Source organism: Lithobates pipiens, unplaced genomic scaffold (genome assembly GCF_037356315.1).
Source record: "Lithobates pipiens isolate NorthernLeopardFrog02 unplaced genomic scaffold, aLitPip1_a1.2 Scaffold_30, whole genome shotgun sequence".
NCBI lineage: Eukaryota > Metazoa > Chordata > Amphibia > Anura > Ranidae > Lithobates > Lithobates pipiens.
Window position 1 is genome coordinate 5,919,437 of NW_027507791.1, and position 19,235 is coordinate 5,938,671.

General features: G+C 47.4%; 1 protein-coding gene across 5 annotated transcripts in view; it reads right to left on the reverse strand.

The window, feature by feature from the left end:
• Positions 1–443: 443 nt before the first annotated feature.
• PRPF39 (pre-mRNA processing factor 39) overlaps positions 444–19,235 on the reverse strand; it is a 67,782-nt gene continuing 48,990 nt past the window's right edge. For all 5 annotated transcript variants that reach the window (XM_077463561.1, XM_077463562.1, XM_077463563.1 and 2 more), the window contains 2 exons: positions 7,825–7,954; positions 444–1,057 (listed from right to left, as the gene is read on the reverse strand). In XM_077463561.1, the coding sequence (XP_077319687.1) occupies positions 995–1,057; positions 7,825–7,954 (193 nt within the window). In that variant the 3' untranslated portion in view covers positions 444–994. The remainder of the gene's footprint in view (positions 1,058–7,824; positions 7,955–19,235) is intronic.

The following is a 19,235-nucleotide window of genomic DNA, read 5'->3' on the forward strand; positions in this document are numbered from 1 at the left end:
CTGTACACAGAATCTCCCTCAGAAAAAAACTTTCTCCTTGTGCGATTGGCCAATTTTCCCAGAAGTCTGCACTAAGATACAAGTCAGATTTCAGGCACCCCCTGCAACAAAAATTGTATTTTTGGTGAGATACTTCCAATAGGAACATGTCTAAAGAGGTTCAGGCACAGCAGCAGCTAATTGAGAACGAAACACACGGACATAGAAACAGGGATTTCTTCAGAACAAAAAAGGTAGGAATCTGCAATAAAGTTTGTTATAACCCTTACAATGTACATTGATCACCCAGAGGGGAATGTTTTTTTTCAACAAAAGTGAAGTTATGCTTTAAAGGTGAATATTGTAGTAAAGGATGGTTTTGATACTTTGGCTTTTAATAGTCAATTCATAGTCATTGTTTCCAGCTTGCAATAACCTTTAATATAGCTTACAGAAGCAAAAGGTTGATGTATTATCCAACTGTTTATTGGCAACAAAACATGACCAACTGTGGTAAAAAGAAGATACATACAGATGAATAGCAATACAGAAAAGCTTCTAAAAATCCAGATGCTTCTAAAAAAACAAAACAAAAACAAAAAATAATCTGCAAACATTTAACTGGAAAATGTCCCCAATGTTAGCCGTATATTTCAATTGTGCAGGGATGTCCCTTCCTTAATACTTCTTTGTAGAAAGGCTTCTAACAGAAAGACTTTTTTCCAGCACAAAGTTGTCTCTGTCCAATTTACATAAAATATAAAGACTGAGGGAAAACAAAAATCATATGTACTGAATATTTTCCAGCAAGTGGAAAATGAACAGAGAAGGTTATTAAAAGGGAGAAATTTCTTTTTTCTGTAAATTTCAGAAACAGATCACGAACAGTGCTCAGAACCTGGATACTCTCAGGTACCATAAACCTTCCCCCAAAGTGAAAGACAAAATTAGCACACTTTATAACTTAGATCAACTTCTGTTGTGAAAAGGGATTCGTAGATGAAATGGTAAGGCATCAGGTGGAAGGAGGATGGTAATACTGTCCATAGTTCCAGGCTCCAGCGTTCTGGTAGTTGTACTGCAGAAATAGAAAATACAAAAACATTATCAGCAATGTGAAGGAGCCACTACTACCATCACTAATCATAAGTCCACACCCCCCAACCTCTCCCGAATGAGCCTTTCATTTGATAGTAAATAGTTGGGGATATCACATGATTTTTCTTTTAATAAGGAAAACTGTCCCAAAATAGTAAAAAAACAAAACAAAAAAACAAACATGTTTTTTTTATTTTGCTATACAGGCAAGTCCCCCATGTTACAAACAAGACAGGATCTGTAGGTTTGTTCTTAAGTTAAATTTATATGCAAGTTGGAACAGGTACATTTTTTTTTTTTTTTTTTTTTTTTTTTTTTTTTAAGTGTAGCTCCAGCCAAAAAAGAATTTACATTTTTTGGATAGCATAGGGAAGGGTTAACACCCCTGAAATATTTATTTTTCTGTCTGTGCCTTTGTTCAGATTGTTTTTTCTTTTTTCAAATTTTTTATTTAGTCAAAGGGCATGGTTCAAGGACATACACCATATGAACAGTTTTGGTATACCATACATAACATATGCATATTACATAAAATTAAACTCTAAACCCAGGGTGACATTGTGTGCATTGGCTACCCGAGGTGTCTTGTATATGCCAGGTTAAAGGTGGGAAGGATAGGACCTCGGAGTCGGGTATAATTAAGGCAAGTCATAACCAAAACTCCAATATCTTCTGGTCAGAGGCGACCTCAGAACCAGCCCAAATCAATTTTTGATTCTATATAGAAAAGGAGTAGCATGGAGCCACAAAGACACTGGTCCTTAAAAAAGGAGCAGCGTAGCTTAAGAGAAAAATGCAAAACAAAAAGGAGCCTAAGAGTAGGAAGAAGAGTACTAAGGGAGGGAGAAGAATGGGGGATGAGATGGGAAAAGGAGGGTCAAGGAGGGAATGGAGCGATACGAAATGTGTGGTCGTAGAGACTGCATAGATGGCAGACGGGGAGCACGTTTGGTATATCAAGAATACAAAGTGGGGTCCAGGTCCAAGTAAGATAGGTTTAGTTGGCAGGGTCAGTGTAAAGGAGGGCTCTACCTTCAGAGAAGACGAACATATTCCAAAGTGACCAAGTCTTGGAGTAGCGTTCCTGTTAGTGGCGTGCCGAAAGAATGAGGTCTTCTTCCAGGTTATTCTTAATTTACCCTACTTTTGTAAGCCACATCCTTAAGGGGCAGTTTGTGGGGATTTCCATTCAAGAGGAATGCATGCCTTGGCAGCGTCAAGGAGATGGTGAATGATTGATTTTTTTGTAGATTCCCCCAGGGGCATTAGAGGCATGGAGGAGGAAAAGGGCTGTGTCATCCGGTATCTGGCGTGTCGGGAATTTTTGGGCAATGCGTTTGCCTTCCTTCCAATAGTGTTCTAATTTGGGACAGGTCCAAAAAAAATATGGAGACTGGTGCCCCGTTCTTTCTGGCATCCCCAGCAATAATCAGAAGTTGCAGGAAAAATTGTATGCAATCTCATTGGCGTTCTATACCAGCTAGTTAAACTTTTAAAGTTATCCTCCATTCTTCACAAAGGTACAGGAGACTATGTTGTCTTTTTTGACTACTGAACGATGCACCAAGAGCTTGCTCCCATTCACAAATGCAACCTAGGGAATGTTTTTTTTTTCTCGAAGGTGTGATCAGTAGGTTGTATTTGGCAGAGAGCGTGTGGGGCAACGCTACCAAATCCAAGCGGTACGCCTCAAAAGTTGTGAGGGGTCTACTAAAGCTGCTCGAGAGGGATCTAAGAAAATTAGTGAGTTGAAGAGCCCTCCAAAATCCCAAATAGAAGGCACCAGCAGGACTGGCAAGAGCCGAGACCGATGGCCAGCTCCCCCCAATCAAGTAGTGAGAGGTTTGTGAACGTCCTGTCCCCATCAAGTTCTGAAAAGTTGGATCCCGAAATCCCAGGGTGAAAAATGGGTTCCTCCTATATTGGGAATAAAGGCAAGGTCGGGGATGAGAGAGGGAAAGGTGTGTATAAGGTTGAACAGAGTTCTGCATGTTTGGCCAATCAGAGAGTAGTTTTTCCACTTCTCTTGGTAGAGACATAGCACCAAGGTGCTTTACCAAGGAGTATCACACTTTGAGCTTGTTCAATCCAAACCCAAAATTTGAGGTTGCCATGTCTATTGCAGTCCAGGAGTCTGCTTAGGTGAATAGCCTGGTAGTATTTGCCTATATCTGGTACTGCCAGACCCCCACATTGTTTTGGTAGTGTGAACTGTCTGCGTTTCAATCGTGGTTGTTTACGGGCCCATGTGAATACAAAAAATGCTTCTTGAATCTGTTTGAAATAGTTGGATGGGATATGGATTGGTAGAGTTTGTAGAAGATAAAAAAGGAACTTAAGAAGCATACTCATTTTAAGAATGTTGCAGTGGTCAAACCACAAGTGGAGTCCGCTGTTACATTTGTCCAGAAGAGCTTTGACTTTTCAGTAGTGGGGGAAAATTTAGTTTGAATATTCTGGATATGCTGTGCTGTTACATTTTAATTTAAAATTGCTTTGGAGTTGTGAGTCTGCAGCGGGAGATTCATTTCTCCAAGTCTGAGGCAATGGGAATCAATTTGGAGATTGGAGAGGGCTCCATATCTCCAATTCTTTCATCAGGTTTGGGAGTGAGATCAGAGGAGCCGTGAGGGAGAACATGTCGTCAGCGTAGGCTGAGATATTGTGTTGAGTATCTCCGACCTTTATGCCAGTTACAGCCAGGTTTAGACATACAGAACATAAAAAAGGTTCCAATGACAGGGTAAAGAGGAGGGGCATCAATGGGCATCCTTGTGTTCCATTTCTGATTTTAAAGGGTTCCGACAGAACCCCATTGGCTCAAACTTGGGGCAAGAGTAAATTGTGGAAATCCACTGAAGCATATTGGTGCCGAAGTCAGCATACTTTAAAACTGAAAGCATTAAGCTCCAATTTACCCTGTCAAAGGCCTTTTCCGTGTCGGTATTAAGGAACATACATTGGGTGTGGGATTTGTTGGCTACATGTAATAAATTTAGGACCTTGGTGGTATCGTCTCTAGCTTCGGGTTGGAACAAAGCTTACTTGATCTAAATGGACAAGTTTCGGAAGATGTTGAATCCCATTCGCCAAAATTGTCATAAAGAGTTTGAGGTCTAGACTTGGCAGCAAAAATCGGCCGATAGCCGTCGATGGAAAATGCTGCGGTAGAGCCTATTGCGTTAAACAATATGGTCATGAATGGGGCAAGAGAAGGTAGTAAGACCTTATAATATTGGATAGTAAGGCCACCTGGGCCTGGCACCTTCCCCGGTTTAGTGGCCCCTATGGCTCCCTGGAGTTCCTCTGTAGTGATGGAGTCTTCCAACGCTTCCCTATCCGCATTCGATAGTTGGGGCATATGGAAGGAGGTCAAGTAGGAGGTATGTGTTCCTGTAGTGGAGACCTATTTGTCAGGTTGTATAGCGTTATAAAATTTCTGAAACTCCCTTGAAATATCTCCAGGCATTGTGACCTTTGGTCCGCGTGGCGGTGTCAGATTATGGGACATAGGTGACCAGTTTGTTCTCTCAGGGATCTAGCTATAGCATCTTGCCAAATTTCCAGATTCGTACAAAACTTTCCAACAGATCTGTAGCGCTGCTTTGGCTTTGAATTGCAAGAGGTCTAATTTGTGTGCGCCAGGTGAGGAGGTCTTTTTCCAGGGAGGGAGAGGGTGCATGTTTATGTCAGGCTTCCAGGGCCTTCAAATCCTACAACAAAAACTGTTTGGTGCATCGTCGCTTCAGCCTCGCCCCATGCTTGATAAGCACACCGTGAATGACCACTTTGGGTGCCTCTTAAACAATACTGGGATCACAGTCTGGTGTGTCGGTCTTGAAGTAGAGTAAAAGTTCCTTAGTGACATCTGCAAGCACCTCATGGTCTTGCAGAAGGCTTTCATTTTGCCTCCAGCTTTTGGACCTGGATGTCATGAAGTCAGTGAGAGCATAGGACAGGAAAACCAGGTAATGGCAAGACCTATGGTGGAAGCGCATACTGTGTAATTGAGCGTGAGTTATCAAAAATGAGTCAATGTGCGCTTATACCTTGTGGGGCAGGGAACAAAGTGAAATCTTTCTGAGGGATGTAAAAGGCACTACACGTCAATTAGTTGACTCTCTGTAAAGAATGGGCAATATGTTTACAGGAGCCAGAGGAGATAGAGGACACACACCTAAGGAAGTATCCTCAGATGGGATTAAGGGGATGTTCAGGTCCCCCCCCCCCCACAATCAAATGCCCTTCCGCAAAATCCTTTGAGCTAAAGCCTTACTCAAGAAGACATCTTGGTGGTCATTGGGTACGTAGAGATTTGCCAGGGTAACAGACTGCCAATCATGCCTTTCGAAAAAAAGGAAGCGACCTCCAGAATCTGTAATGGACTTTATGCAGGACCATGGCACTCTGCTCAGAAAAACGTGACTGCCATCGGATTGGGCGGGAGCCTGGAGAAGGTAGGGCCCTATCCATCGGCACTCGTTTCAGACATCAGGGGAGGGGTTATACGTCAATTTCAGGGCACAAGGGTGGTGGGATGTAAACCCCAATGGCCAGCAGACTGAACATGCCACGTAGGACTACTAGGCAACATTGATGGCTGACATAACTCACCCCACTAGAAGAAGAAAGAAGACTAGCATTGCGATATCAGGCAGGGAAATACTAAATATTAAGGCAGGCAATTTAGGCATGTACATGTAACATCTTTCCCGCCCTGGTGCAGCACATACTAAAAACCAATATAGATTCCTGGTTGGACCAATGTAACCATCATGGTGCAATAGGAAATATTAGCCAGAGGTGGGGGGGGGCTGGAGGGCGCCCCAATGTAGAGAAACGGTATAGTCCTGTACCAGGGAAATATTTGTTCAGAAGATTTTACCTCACCTCCTATCCCTGTGACAATTAGATTTTGAAAATTCTGGGTTGTTGTGGAAGCAAAGATTGATGATAAAGCTTCGGTGGAGACACCTTTCCCCCCATAGCTCTTACAGGACTGAATTTCCCTTCCTAGGGGTAGATTTCTTCCCACTTCCTGTTTACCTCTGTAAGTCAGATATTTGTAACCTGGGGACCGCCTGTACATTTCTTGGACAACCAAAAATAAAGTCTCCTACTTCTGATGATCGCAGTGTATATACACATATGTGTATGTTAGTAGTTTGTACCCGTAGTAAAGCCCAGAAGCAATAGTGCACATTTTGTTTTTTTTGTCTTAAAACACACACCGACAATGATGCCAATTTAAACCAAAAAAAAAAAAAAATAAAAAAAAATAAAAAAAAAAAAAAAAAAAAAACACACCTGTCTTGACCTTTACTTGACCCAAACACTAAGGCCTCTTTCACACCGACGTGCCGTTCAGGCCCGCCTGTCAGTTTTTCAGGCGGACCTGAACGGCTGCTCCATAGAGCTCTATGGAGCGTCGGATGTCAGCGGTGACATGTCCGCCGACATCCGACCCGCTCCGAAAAAGTGTAACGGAGGAAAAAGCTATTTTTCCATCCGTCTGCGGATCGGATCGGGTGACGACGGGCACTGCGGTCCGTCGTCATCCGATCTCCCATAGGGGAGAGCGGCGCTGTGACAGGTCTGTCCCTGCGCAGTGTGCAGAGATGGAGCTGTAATTTCCCTGCTCAGCGGGGATCGGCGGAGTGATCACCGCTGAGCAAACGGATATCCACGGGGCGGATCAGAACTGATCCGCCCCGTGTGAAAGGACCCTAACCCTGACCTAGATCAAACTTTAATCTAGGTATTTATTTTTTTTTACACTTTTTTTTTTCTGCAAAGAACGAGAAAGATACATTGTATGCTTCTGTTCCATTCACAGGGAAAAAAATAAAAATTAAAAATAAACACGGGGCAGGCTTCACAGCGTCTGATCACTGTGGTAGCCAATCATAGGCTACCATGACGATCAAGTGACATGGAATCGGCAGAGTCAGGTCCCGATTGTTAGTACGGGACCCTCGGTGATACCCCAAGTCTCCCAGCACCCAAAAAATAAATAAAACATATGCAGCCCAATGTAAAAAACAAACAAACAGTGTAGTGAGGCTGCATATATGCCTGATGGAGTTAAGATAACATGAGGGAGTTTTGAAACTGATGACCGCAAAACATTTCAAAAAAGTTGTGACAGGGCCATGTTAAGCACAGTGTAGCATCTCCTTTTCTGTCAACATCTGGGAACTGAAACCAGTTGCTGGAGTTTGGGAATATAATCCCATTCTTGCCTGCTCAACAGTCCTGGTTCTTCTTAGTTGCATTTTCTGTTTTGTGAATTGGCAAATATTTTCAGTTGATGAAAGGTCTGGACTGCAGGCAGGCCAGTTAAGCATCCGGACTCTTCTACTATGAGGCCATGCAATCTACTATTGTCCTGCTGAAATATACAAGGCCTTCCCTGAAAAAGTCAATCCTGTGTGTGGGATCATATGCTGCTCTAAAACCTGGCTAGACCTGTCAGCATTGATGGTGCTTTTTCAGATGTGTAAACTGCCTATTTATACACACTAATGCACCCCATACCATAAGAGATACCAGCTGAAAAGCTGGAAGGTCCCTTTCCTCTTTAGTTGGGAGGATGCAGCTTTTTGTTGCCCTGTCCCAACTTTGAAACACGTTGCCATCAATTTCAAAACTGAAAAAAATATATATATTCCCTTATAATTATACATTTTCTCAGTTTAAACATTTCATACTGCCCTGGTGCCAAATAAAATACTCTAAGGCTCATACCTGGTACCAATTGTTATAGTTATATGCTGATGGCACTGTCCCTGTTGCTGTTGCTGCAGCCGCCACTGGAGCAGCAGACACCACTGCGGTATCCTCAGTCTGCAACCTCTTAGCATCTGGCTGTTCTAACCTAAAAATAAAATATATGATTTGAAGTCAGTTTTTTTTTTTAATAACTAAAACGTATACATTGTCAATCGGGCAGTGCAATCATAACGTGCAGTCATTAGAACGGAGTCACTGTGGATGAATAAAAATGTTAATATTGACAGAGTACCAAGCTTTACAAGCAACTTTTTTCCTGAAATGAATAGACAAGCTTGCAGTCAATAGAAAACATCACTGGGCAGATCACAAATGTAATTAGAAAAAGATTACAAAGAACAAGTTTGACGGGATTAAAAAATATTAGACAGCCAAGCAGCTATGCATCATGAATTCAAGAGGTGGTAATAAAACTACAATAGGGAAACGGCAGCATTATGTTACATGTTGACCACGTCAAAACATTTCCATTCCCTTTTCAGTCTCAGAATTAAGCTGCATGGAGTACTTAATTAAAAATGTAAATGTAATCAATTGTGATCACTGGACACAGCAGAATCTTTTGTTCGCTTCTTTCAGAACAGCAGTAGTGAGGATCCTATACAAAGTACCCTTTTAGGTAGAGAGTCTAGATCCATCCTATATAAATTCTGTAATATAACAGGTGCAAACACAGGAGAGACAACAAGCCCCCACAATGTCAGATTTAGGTGGGAGATGTTAGATATTTAAAATACTTAAGTGCAAAGATTTCAGTATTGATGTCACAGAGATAAGATCGATAATTTACCAAAGCATCCAGAGGAACTAATGTAAAAATTAAGCAGCCCCCAAAAGCAACCCTTTACCATGCTTCATACCATTTTTTTACTGACCACAATATGTCATATCAGCAGCAGGAGGTGGGTGGGTTGAGGGGACACAGTTTACAGCGTTTGTAAATGCCAAGCCAACAATGAATGAACTTGTATATAGTGATACCTATGCAAACTGTAACCCCTCAGGGCGAGGGGTTGACAGTTAACTTTCCAGGGGACCAGTTATCCCCTTAAAAATAGGATTTTTGTACTCACCGTAAAATCCTTCTCTGTAGTTCACGACTGACACAGCTCCTTTATTCTTGACCATTGGGACGTCCCCTAGCAGTATAACGAGGGGTGGGAAGCAGCATATAAAAAAAAAAAAAAAAAAAAAAAAAAAAGAAGACTTCACCCACATTTTAGAAGTGCTCCTGAACAAGGGAGTCACCACCTTATCTAACCGCATCAGAACGTGCGGTAACAATGCATTATACTCAAAAGTAACTTTTTTCTTTAAAATAGAAAAAGTAGTGCAGAATTGCAACATCACACGGCCACCCACAAACTTGCAGCCAAGCAGGCATCAGACGATGCACTTACATCCACTGTGGAAAAAACCTGTGGCCAAGCAGGCAGACAATTCGCTTACATACACAGTAGAATTTGGTAAAAGTGTGAACGGACGACAATCGCCGCCTTACACACCCGAGCGACTGAAACGATGTCAGAAGCCCGAGAAGCCCCATTTGTCCTGGTGGAATGGGCCATAGCAGGAAAGGGGGGAACCTGCCCCTTCAAGGCGTAGGCCTGTACCACATCTGTCTGACCCACGCGGAAATGGTGATCGACTAGACCACCATACCGCTTTTACGGACCAGCTACTGTAAAGAACAGAGATCTAACTCCCGAAGAGGAGCCGTGGCAGACAAATACATCCTTATAGCCCTGATTACATCCAGGGAATAAAGGGCCACCTCTTAGGATGTGTGTCGGTTTTAGGACACAGAAATGGTAACACAATGTCATTGATGCGGAACGCCGAAACCACCTTTGGCAGAAAGGAAGGTTGCGAACACACCACCACCTTATGCTTGTGGTTAACCATATAGGGCGACTTGGAAGACAAGGCCGCCAGTTCCGAAACCCTCCTGGCCGCTGTAATGAATGAACCCTAGAAAGAACCCTTTTCTGAGAAAGTCAACAAGGTTCAGATTCCACGGGGTAACGGATGCACCGGAGGGACTACAAGTCGGACCCAAGGGACAGCCAAGGCCGATTTGTCCCCTAATGGTGCTTGAAACCAACTTCTAGTCTACTTGCTGTAGAAACAGCAGGATCCTGGGAACTGAAAGGATGACATCCATGCACCTATTCTCCTCACACAGAGATGTATGTCTTCCAGGCACGACGGTATATCTTCCGAGATGATTTCCGTGATCTCTTGCAACAGCTGTTGCCAGGGAGCCTTCGCAACCAGATGTACTAGGTCAGCGCGTCAGGGACGCCAAGGCCAATCCGGGCTATTAGTATTACTGGAAACCCCTCGGCCTCCACTCTGCAGGGCAGACATGGTAGTAGCTTTTGCGAAGTAAAGTCGTAGATCAGCCGGTACTGATCTCATGGAGCCACCAGCACGATTGACATGTCAGTCCACAGATCTATTATCCTGGATATGAACCTTGGCCCCTCTTCTGATTGAGACGGCAGCCAGGAGATCCACATCTGGTGTGCCCCACCACAGGCACAATAGCCTGAACATGTCTGGATGCAATGCCCATTCTCCTGGGCCCAGCATCTGGCGACTTCGGTAGTCCGCCTGCCAGTTTCTTCCTCCTGGGATGTAATGGCCGACAAGGCCGGTACTTGTCACTCTGTCCACTGAAGGATGTAGGTGATCTCCCATGCTGCAGCCGAGCCACTTGTTCCTCCTTGATGGTTAACATATATGCCACCGCCGTGGCATTGTCTGACTGGATCCTGATCGAACGCCCTCGTAGTCTCAACGGCTATGTGGAGAGGCAAGTCTGATCGCCCAGAGTTCAAGTATATTGATCGACAACTTGGGTTCCTCACCCGACCAGAGACCCTGGGTCAACTGTACTCCCAGTACTCCACCCCAGCCGGTCAGGCTGGTGTTGGTTGTGATCACAGCCCAATGCAGAGGTAGGAACGACTTCCCAGACCGAAGTTCCGGGGACCTCAGCAGAGCAGGGAGTCTGAATGGCTCACTTGAATCTGCCGATCCAGGGATAACAGAGATATGTCCCATTGTGTCAATATCTCCTTTTGCAAGACACTGGTGGAAAATAGGCATTCGGTACTGCCTCGAAGGAGGTCTCCAAGAGGCCTAGAACTCGCATGCAGAAAAATGCAGCAATGACCACCTGCGGTTTAGCATTAGGTTTCCCGTACCCCTTCCTTCTTTGGGGACTACAAATAGATTGGAGTAGAACCCCTAAAAACTTTCCGACACCGGAACAGACGCCATCACCCTGAGGTTTAGCAGGTCCCATACTTCCTCCATGGGGCCTCCCAGCGAGCCGGCAGTAAGGGTATGCTGGAAGGAAAGATCCGTTATTTGGCCAAGAGAGGAACACTATCTTGTAGCCAAGGAAATCAGTTTGCAGACCCATTGGCCAGAGAGCCGAGAGGCCCACCAGGCTGCAAACTCCCGAAGGCAACCTCCCCACCCGTATGACGGGCAGGGGCAAACCTTCATGCGGTAACACCTTTCTCGCAGGCATGTTAGGCTTGCGGATCCAGTGACGCTTTCATCCCCAAGGGTCGTCCTGTTGGACTGGGATCATTTTGCAGAAGTCCCAAACAGACGCAAAAGCCTCTTTTGAGTGGAAAATGAGGGCCTTTACCTGCAGCGTGGCTCCTTAGTCTTCCTGGCCTGTGAGCGCAATGTACTCTTCCCACCTGTGACATTCTTAATATGTCATTCAACGAGACTCGAAAGAGCCGCTCACCAAGGAATGGTAAATCCATCAAGGCTTTTTTTTAATGCCTGCCAGTCGTTGAGCCAAATCAGGCGCCTCAGCACCACTGCTGACACTGAAACCCTAGATAATAGGGGAAACGTATCCAGAGCCACGTTCCAACGTACTTACGACCATGCAACAATTGGTCTGCTAGTTCCACGCAGATGGGAGTAGCCTGCTGCTTCTCCATTTTGTGGAGCAAAGTTTTGCCCATTCAGTAAGTGTCTGCGACACAAGTGCTGTGGTCATTACTGGTCATATTGCTGACCCCGCAACCGTAAATAAGGAACGGGCCACTGCCTCGGTTCCTGCCCATGGGGTCCTAAAAACACATGAACCTCTTCTACTGGGTTCGTGGTTAATTTTGTTTAGCCTGGATACTGGGGGGTCCACGACCGGAGGAGCTGACCATTATTTAGGAAGGCTCTCCTCAGGGGGGAACGCACAGCCATGCATTTTGGGACCTAAAAAGGTCTGTTGCAGTCGCCCACCATTCCCGTAAATTAACTTATCGAAATAAGTCAGATACGGAAACACCTAGGATGTACGGGCTGGCTTACGGGACCCAAAAGGGACCGCTACCTCTGCAGAGGAATCTGCTGTGACCTGAATTTTCAGGGTATCAAGCCAGCTGTGATAAGTGCTCCAACAAGCGTTTTTGTTGAGCGTGCACCCGGACGTGGACTCATCCTCACTGTCCGATCGGTCCTGGGCAGCGTCATCTGAAACAGAGGAGGGGTCACCAGCTTCAGAGCGCATTTTACCGCCCTTGCTCCCACGCGTTAGGACCGCCCACAAGCGCCCAGAGACACTACGCTGTCTGCAGGCGAACTGGTTGCAAATGCCTGGATTTCGGGGGAAGAAAACCGGAGTTAGACTTACCGGTAACTCTTTTTCTAGGAGTCTTCCAGGACAGCCTTTGAGATATAGGGCTCCTCCCTCCGGGACAGGAAACACGTCAAGCCAATTAAATAAAAGGTGTGGTCCTCCAGGCCCTCCTCAGTTTTACTCCAAGAACCGCCGGGAGGCTCTGAAAGACATAACACACTAACAATCATGTTAATACACATCCTCACCACTTAGTCCAATTTAAACAACTTTGGGTGGGAAGCCAGGCTGTCCTGGAAGACTCCTAGAAAAAGAGTTACCGGTAAGTCTAACTCCGGTTTTCTCATATCGTCTTCCAGGACAGCCTTTGAGATGATAAGCAAGGAGCTCACCTTGTCAGGGCGGGACCACTGCCTGGAGGACCTTACGTCCAAAAGTCTGCTCTTTATCAGACCATAAATCCAGACGGTAATGTCTTGCGAACGTTGAGTAGCTGGACCACGTTGCTGCTTTGCAGATCTCCTCCGGAGAGGCTCCAGCCCTCTCTGCCCATGATGCGGAAACCGCCCTTGTAGAGTGTGCCTTAACTAAGGGTGCCTGCTTCCCCTCTAACTCATAGGCTTTAACTATCGCCATTCGTATCCACCTGGCGATAGACGCTTTGGACGCCTTGCAGCCCTTGCGGGCGCCCGAAAAATTAACAAAAAGTGAGTCTGACTTCCTGAAGACCTTAGTGGCTTCTAAAAAAATCAATAGACTTCTCCTGACGTCTAACAAACTTAAAGATCTCGCCTCATCCTTGTCTGAGGTTGAGAAAAAAGTTGGCAAAATAATATCCTGTGTCCTATGAAAAGTGGACACCACTTTAGGAAGAAAACTAGGATCAGTCTTAAGTACTACCCTGTCCTCTAAGATTAACAGAAATGGCTCTCTGACCGAGAGCGCTTGTAGATCACTGACCCTTCTAGCTGACGTGATCGCTATCAAAAATACAGTCTTTAGTACAATCCACTTAAGTGAAGCCCCCTCTAATGGTTCAAATGGATCTTGGGTCAGAGCTCTAAGAACCAAGGCCAAATCCCAAGTAGGACAGGACTTCATTCTCACAGGCCTGGATCTAGATAGAGCCTTGAAGAAGTTCCTGACAAATGGATTCTGCTGAAGGGAGGACTGAAGGAAAACACTTAAGGCCGCCACCTGTACCTTTAGAGTGCTGATAGATAGGCCCAGTTCTACCCCTGCCTGTAGAAAATCTAGGACTGCCGGGACCCCGGGACTTGCAATCCCCTGTTCTCGCAACCAGGAATTAAACCTCTTTCCTACCTTGGCGTAAATTGCCCTAGTAACAGGTTTACGGCATTCTAACAAGGTCTTAATCACTCTCTCTGAGAAACCCTGTGACCTTAAGATTTGTTCCTCAGATACCAGGCCGCAAGCTTGAGCCTCTCTATCTGAGGGCACAGGATCGGCCCCTGGGAAAGTAAGTCCTCCCTGACTGGTAGAAACAGCGGAGGATGTACGGCCAATCTCTTTATGCTGGCAAACCAGGGTCTCCTTGGCCAAAAAGGAGCTACTAAAATGAGGTCCGTAGTTTCCGAACGGAACTTCTGCAGAACCTCCGCCACCATCCTTACGGGAGGAAAGGCGTAACACAGGCCAAACATCCATGGATTGGCAAGGGCGTCTATCCCCCTGGCCCGATCCTGTGGGTGAACCGAAAAAAATTGTGTCACCTTCCTGTTGCCTTCTGTTGCAAATAGGTCTATTTCTGGCCTTCCCCAGCATGACACGATCTCCTCGAACACTTCCTTGTTGAGGGCCCACTCGTCCTGACCTATCTTCTGGCGACTGAGAAAGTCGGCCAGGAAATTCTGGGTTCCCTTTAGGTGAATGGCTGATATTGAGGACAAATTCTTCTCTGCCCAGCAGAAGATTTTGTCCGCAATTACCTGCAGTGCAGGGCTTCTGGTTCCCCCTTGCTTGTTCAGGTAGGCTACTGCTGTCACATTGTCTGAGCGAACTTGCAGATCCCTGCCATGTAACCGGGACTGGAATGTTTCTATAGCTTTCCAGACTGCCAGAAGTTCCTTCTGGTTTGAGGAACGACCTGTCTCTAGGTTCGACCAGGAACCCTGGGCTAAGGTTCCCTCTAGGTGGGCACCCCAACCCAGCGCACTGGCATCGGTCGTGACCACCACCGTAGCTTGTGGGGACCAGGGAAGACCCCTGTCTAGGTTGACCTGGGCCCGCCACCACCAAAGAGACCTCCTGACTGCCGAGGATAGGGGCATAACCTGATCCAGGCTCTCCTGCCTGCCATCCCAATAACGGAGCATGAGTCTTTGTAAAGGACGCTGATGATGTCTTGCCCAGGCCACCGCTGGAAAGCATGATGTCATCAACCCTAGGACTCTCATCACCTCCCTGATCTGGGCTTCCCGACCAGATTGAAGCTGGGCTACCGCCTGCTCTAGCTTGCCGATCTTCTCCTCCGGAAGAAATACTCTCATTTCCACTGAAGAAATCCTGTATCCTAAATACAGGACCTCCTGTGAGGGGGTCAGCTGGGATTTTTCCTGGTTTATCAGCCACCCCAGTGAGCGCAGGAAAACCAAGGCCTCCTGTATGTCCCTCTGCAGCTGTTGGGCCGACTGGGCTATGAACAGTAGATCGTCCAGATATGGGATCACTGTTATAGCCTTGAGCCTTAATGGGGCCAGTGCCTCTGCCAGAACTTTTGTAAAGACTCTTGGTGAGGCTGAAAGCCCGAAGGGGAGAGCTCGAAACTGGAGGTGTAACACCCCCGTGTTCAACCTCACCGCCAACCTGAGAAATCTCTGAGATTCCGGATGAATCGGGATATGCAAATATGCATCCCTGAGATCCACTGTGGCCATGTGACAGCCCTGAAACAGGAATTTGGTTACCGAGAAGATTGACTCCATCCGGAACCGCTTGTATTTTATAAATCTGTTCAGGGGACGGAGATTCAGTATTAACCTGAACTTCCCCGAAGGTTTCTTTACCACGAATACGTGGGAGTAAACCCCCAAGCCTCGCTCCTCCTGAGGTACCTGCACCATTACTTCTTGGTCCACCAGATCCCCCAGAAGAAGAGCCAAAGCCTCTGCTTTCTCTTGGTCCCTTGGTAACCTTGTTACTTGAAAGTTCGGGAGGGGAACTGAACCAAACTCCAACCTGTAGCCGTTCCTTACAAGATCTCGAATGAACGGACTTTCGGTTGAAGCTTCCCACTGTGGGAGGAACTTCCCCAGTCTTCCTCCCACCGGGACGCAGGAGTCACTGGGTTTTAGGGGAGGGTTGAGGAGGATTGAATAAGATACCTCCTCTGCCTCTTCCCTTGTGACCCGTCCAATGCTTTTTGGGGCGAACCTCCCTTTCCTGCAGGTTTTGCTGCCTGGGGCTTCGAAAAAGGCGTTTCCCTTCAGGTCTCTTTTTCCTTTCTGGGAAAGCTTTCTTCCTATCCTGCGTGCGCTCTAACGCCTCTTGCAGGCCGGGCCCAAACAAATGGTCCCCTGAAAAGGGTAATCCACACAACTTTAGTTTTGAAGCTGTGTCTCCTGACCAGGTCTTAAGCCAAACGGCCCTTCTGGCAGCGTTCACTAGTGCTGCTGATCTAGCAGCCAGTTTGACTGATTCTGCAGAGGCATCCGCTAAAAAGCCCACCGCTTTAAACAGTAGCGGAAAGGACTTCAACAGCTGTTGCCTAGAAGTACCTGCAGAAATATGTGATTGTAACTGTGTAAGCCAACACTCCAAGTTTCTGGCCACACAGGTAGCTGCTAGGGCCGGTTTAAGCCCAATGGAAGAGGCATCCCAGGCTCTCTTGAGCAGCAGATCTCCCCTCTTATCCATAGGGTCCCTGAGTGAACCCATATCATCAAAGGCCAAATCTGTCTTCTTAGAGACCTTAGCCAAGGGAGCGTCTAATTTGGGAACCTTGTTCCAGGGATGCACCGCATCCGATTCAAAAGGGAACCTCCTTCTAAGGCTACCTGAAAAAAATGGCCTTTTTTCCGGTTGTTCCCACTCCAGCAGAATCGCCTCCACTAGCGACTTATGGACGGGGAATACCCTGTCTTTCATTACACTCGACCCTTGATACATCATGTCGTGTTTTGAAAGCTGGACCTGTTCTTCTCTGATCTCTAAGGTGTCATATATAGCCTTGAGGAGGTCACCCACATCATCCAAAGACAGCTTGTATCTGGCTGATCTAATGGCCTCTTCCTCCCCCTCAGATTCTGAAGTAGACTCTGTCCTAGAGGAGGCTAATGACCTGGATAACCTCTCCCTATCCACCTCCTCCTCCTGACTTGGTTCGGATAAGGAAGGCATACTCACGGCTCTGGGTAAAGAGACAGAAGGACCCTGCATCCTATCCATCATGTTTTTAAAAGATTGGAAGGTGGATGCAATCTCATCCTTTACGGATGTTAAAACATTGTGACAAGCTGCCACCGAGTCCTCTTTTACCAGGCTACTGACACAATCTGGGCAAAGCGGCTTCTCCCAACCGGTGCCTAACTTAGCCCCACACACGGCACATTTCCTTCTGGGTAAAGGTATCTGGGCTCTGTCCTGTTTAACCTAAAAACAAAGAAAAACAGGGTCCCATTAAAATACCACCCCTGACCACACCACTGTGCTTCTAGGGTCTGTTTAGGAAGTGCCCCCCTTCACCAGCAGGTTCTCCACCCCGGGAAGGTGCTACGGGTCAGAGTGACCCCCCACCCCCCAGTGTAAGTCCTGGTCTGCCCTCACCAAGCTTACCTGAGAGGTACTGGAGCCTGTTGAACCGGAGTCCACCTGCACAACCGCACTCTCCATGGTTCCTGTGTATCACTCAGTCTCTCTGAGCCTTCACACTGCTCCAGGCAACCCTGTAGTCACACCGCCGCGCCCAAAGGACTGGAACGGGTCCTGCGGCGCCCCCTGATGACGCGAATCCGGCGGAAGTGCGTCTCTCCCACTTCCGTACGCCAGAGCGCAAAAACTCCGCCCCGACGCCGTGCGTTCTTACGAACGTACCGCTCACAGTACCCGAACGCCGGTCGGTAGAGCGAACGTCTCCCGCCGCCTCCGACCGACAGGTACGAGCGGTTAGCGCTCCGAGGGGGAGATTGCCGCGTATCGGGGTCCCGTTCTCTCCGAACGTTTAAATGGCAGCGGGGACTGAAAGCTACCCTCTCCTCCCTTCGTTCGGACCGAGGGGTGCTAAGGGCCAGGTCCATCAAGGCGCTCTCCCCAGGTAAAACCCCTGAGAAGGAGCTCCCCTTACCAGTTCCAAGACGTGCTCCTTCCCGTCCGGCAGGAAACACAAAAACTGAGGAGGGCCTGGAGGACCACACCTTTTATTTAATTGGCTTGACGTGTTTCCTGTCCCGGAGGGAGGAGCCCTATATCTCAAAGGCTGTCCTGGAAGACGATATGAGAAACACCAGTTTCTGAAGCCATGCTGACCCTACCCTGTCTGCCACCTGTTGGGGACTTAGGACAGTGATGGTCCCACCCTCCTGTTGCAGGCTGAGGGGCCCCCACCGCAGGACTCACCATTCTGTTCGAGTTCTGCGCTGTGCAGCTAGGTGTGCCCGTGTCCTGTGTCGGCTCCCAGGTGCTTGTGAGAGAAAACCACGCTGTGCTGAGCCTCAGGGAACAGCGCTGAGGCATGAAAAACGTGATTAAGCTACAACAAAATGGCCACTGAGCGTCCAGTACAAGGGACATAATCACAGGGAAAATGGCTGCCGAACTACAGAAAGAGGTTTACTGACCATGCTTCTCCCTGGTCACACCAAAAATTGCCAAACACTGTATGCAGAGGGACAGTAAAACACAGGCAGAGGAAATTGAGGCAAACAGCGCTACAGCGATCAGCAGACACAGACCTCCAGACACCCAGGGCACAGCCACCCAGCGCTGGCCCCCCACCCAAGGTGAGAGCCCCCGTCTGTGGCACACACACCGCTCAGCAGCCCATGCAGCATCCCCCACAGGGGGGATAGGGACAGGGAGAGAGGAGAGGGACCCCCGAATCGACCTCCCAGGGAATGCCCAGCTGCTCAGCCCCACCGAGGCAGGGAGAGCTGTATTTGCCAGTCCTGGCAAGCTGGGGAACATTCCATCACAGACCCACTCTCCGATCAGTACAGGGTGGCTGCTGGTCCGGCACACTGACGCAGACATCAGTAGCCCAGTCATATGTGTGCCTCGCTCACCGGACACCCCTGGAACCTGGGGGGCATGTCGTGGCTGACCCAGTGCGGAGCTCTGGTCTGCACACGATCGCTGGTCAGGCTGGGGAGACTACAAGGATAAGGGTGTATCCAGCCTGTCACCCAGCCGGCTGTTTATAGATCACAGGATCTTAATCTTGCACAAAAGGCAAACTTCTGCAGAAAAAATCCACGGACCGATGGGCTCGCAGGGTTCCTAGGTCCTTGTCCCTCACTAGGAAGAAAGAAAAAAAAAACTGAGGCTGCAGGAAGCAGGCTGGAGGGTTGTTACTGAAGGGACCACCCCTTGGGCAGAACTAGAAAGTTTGTTTTTTTGTACATGTTAACATGTTCTGCCTAGTCCTCTCCTGAAGGTGGCGAAACAACCAAATGGTCAAGAATAAAGGAGCTGTGTCAGTCCGTGAACATAAGAGAAATTACTCTATGTGATAGCTGTAGCTCAACCCCTTTGGCAGCCCAAATTATGGGTGTTCCTATGGGGGGTACAGTGTCAGCCC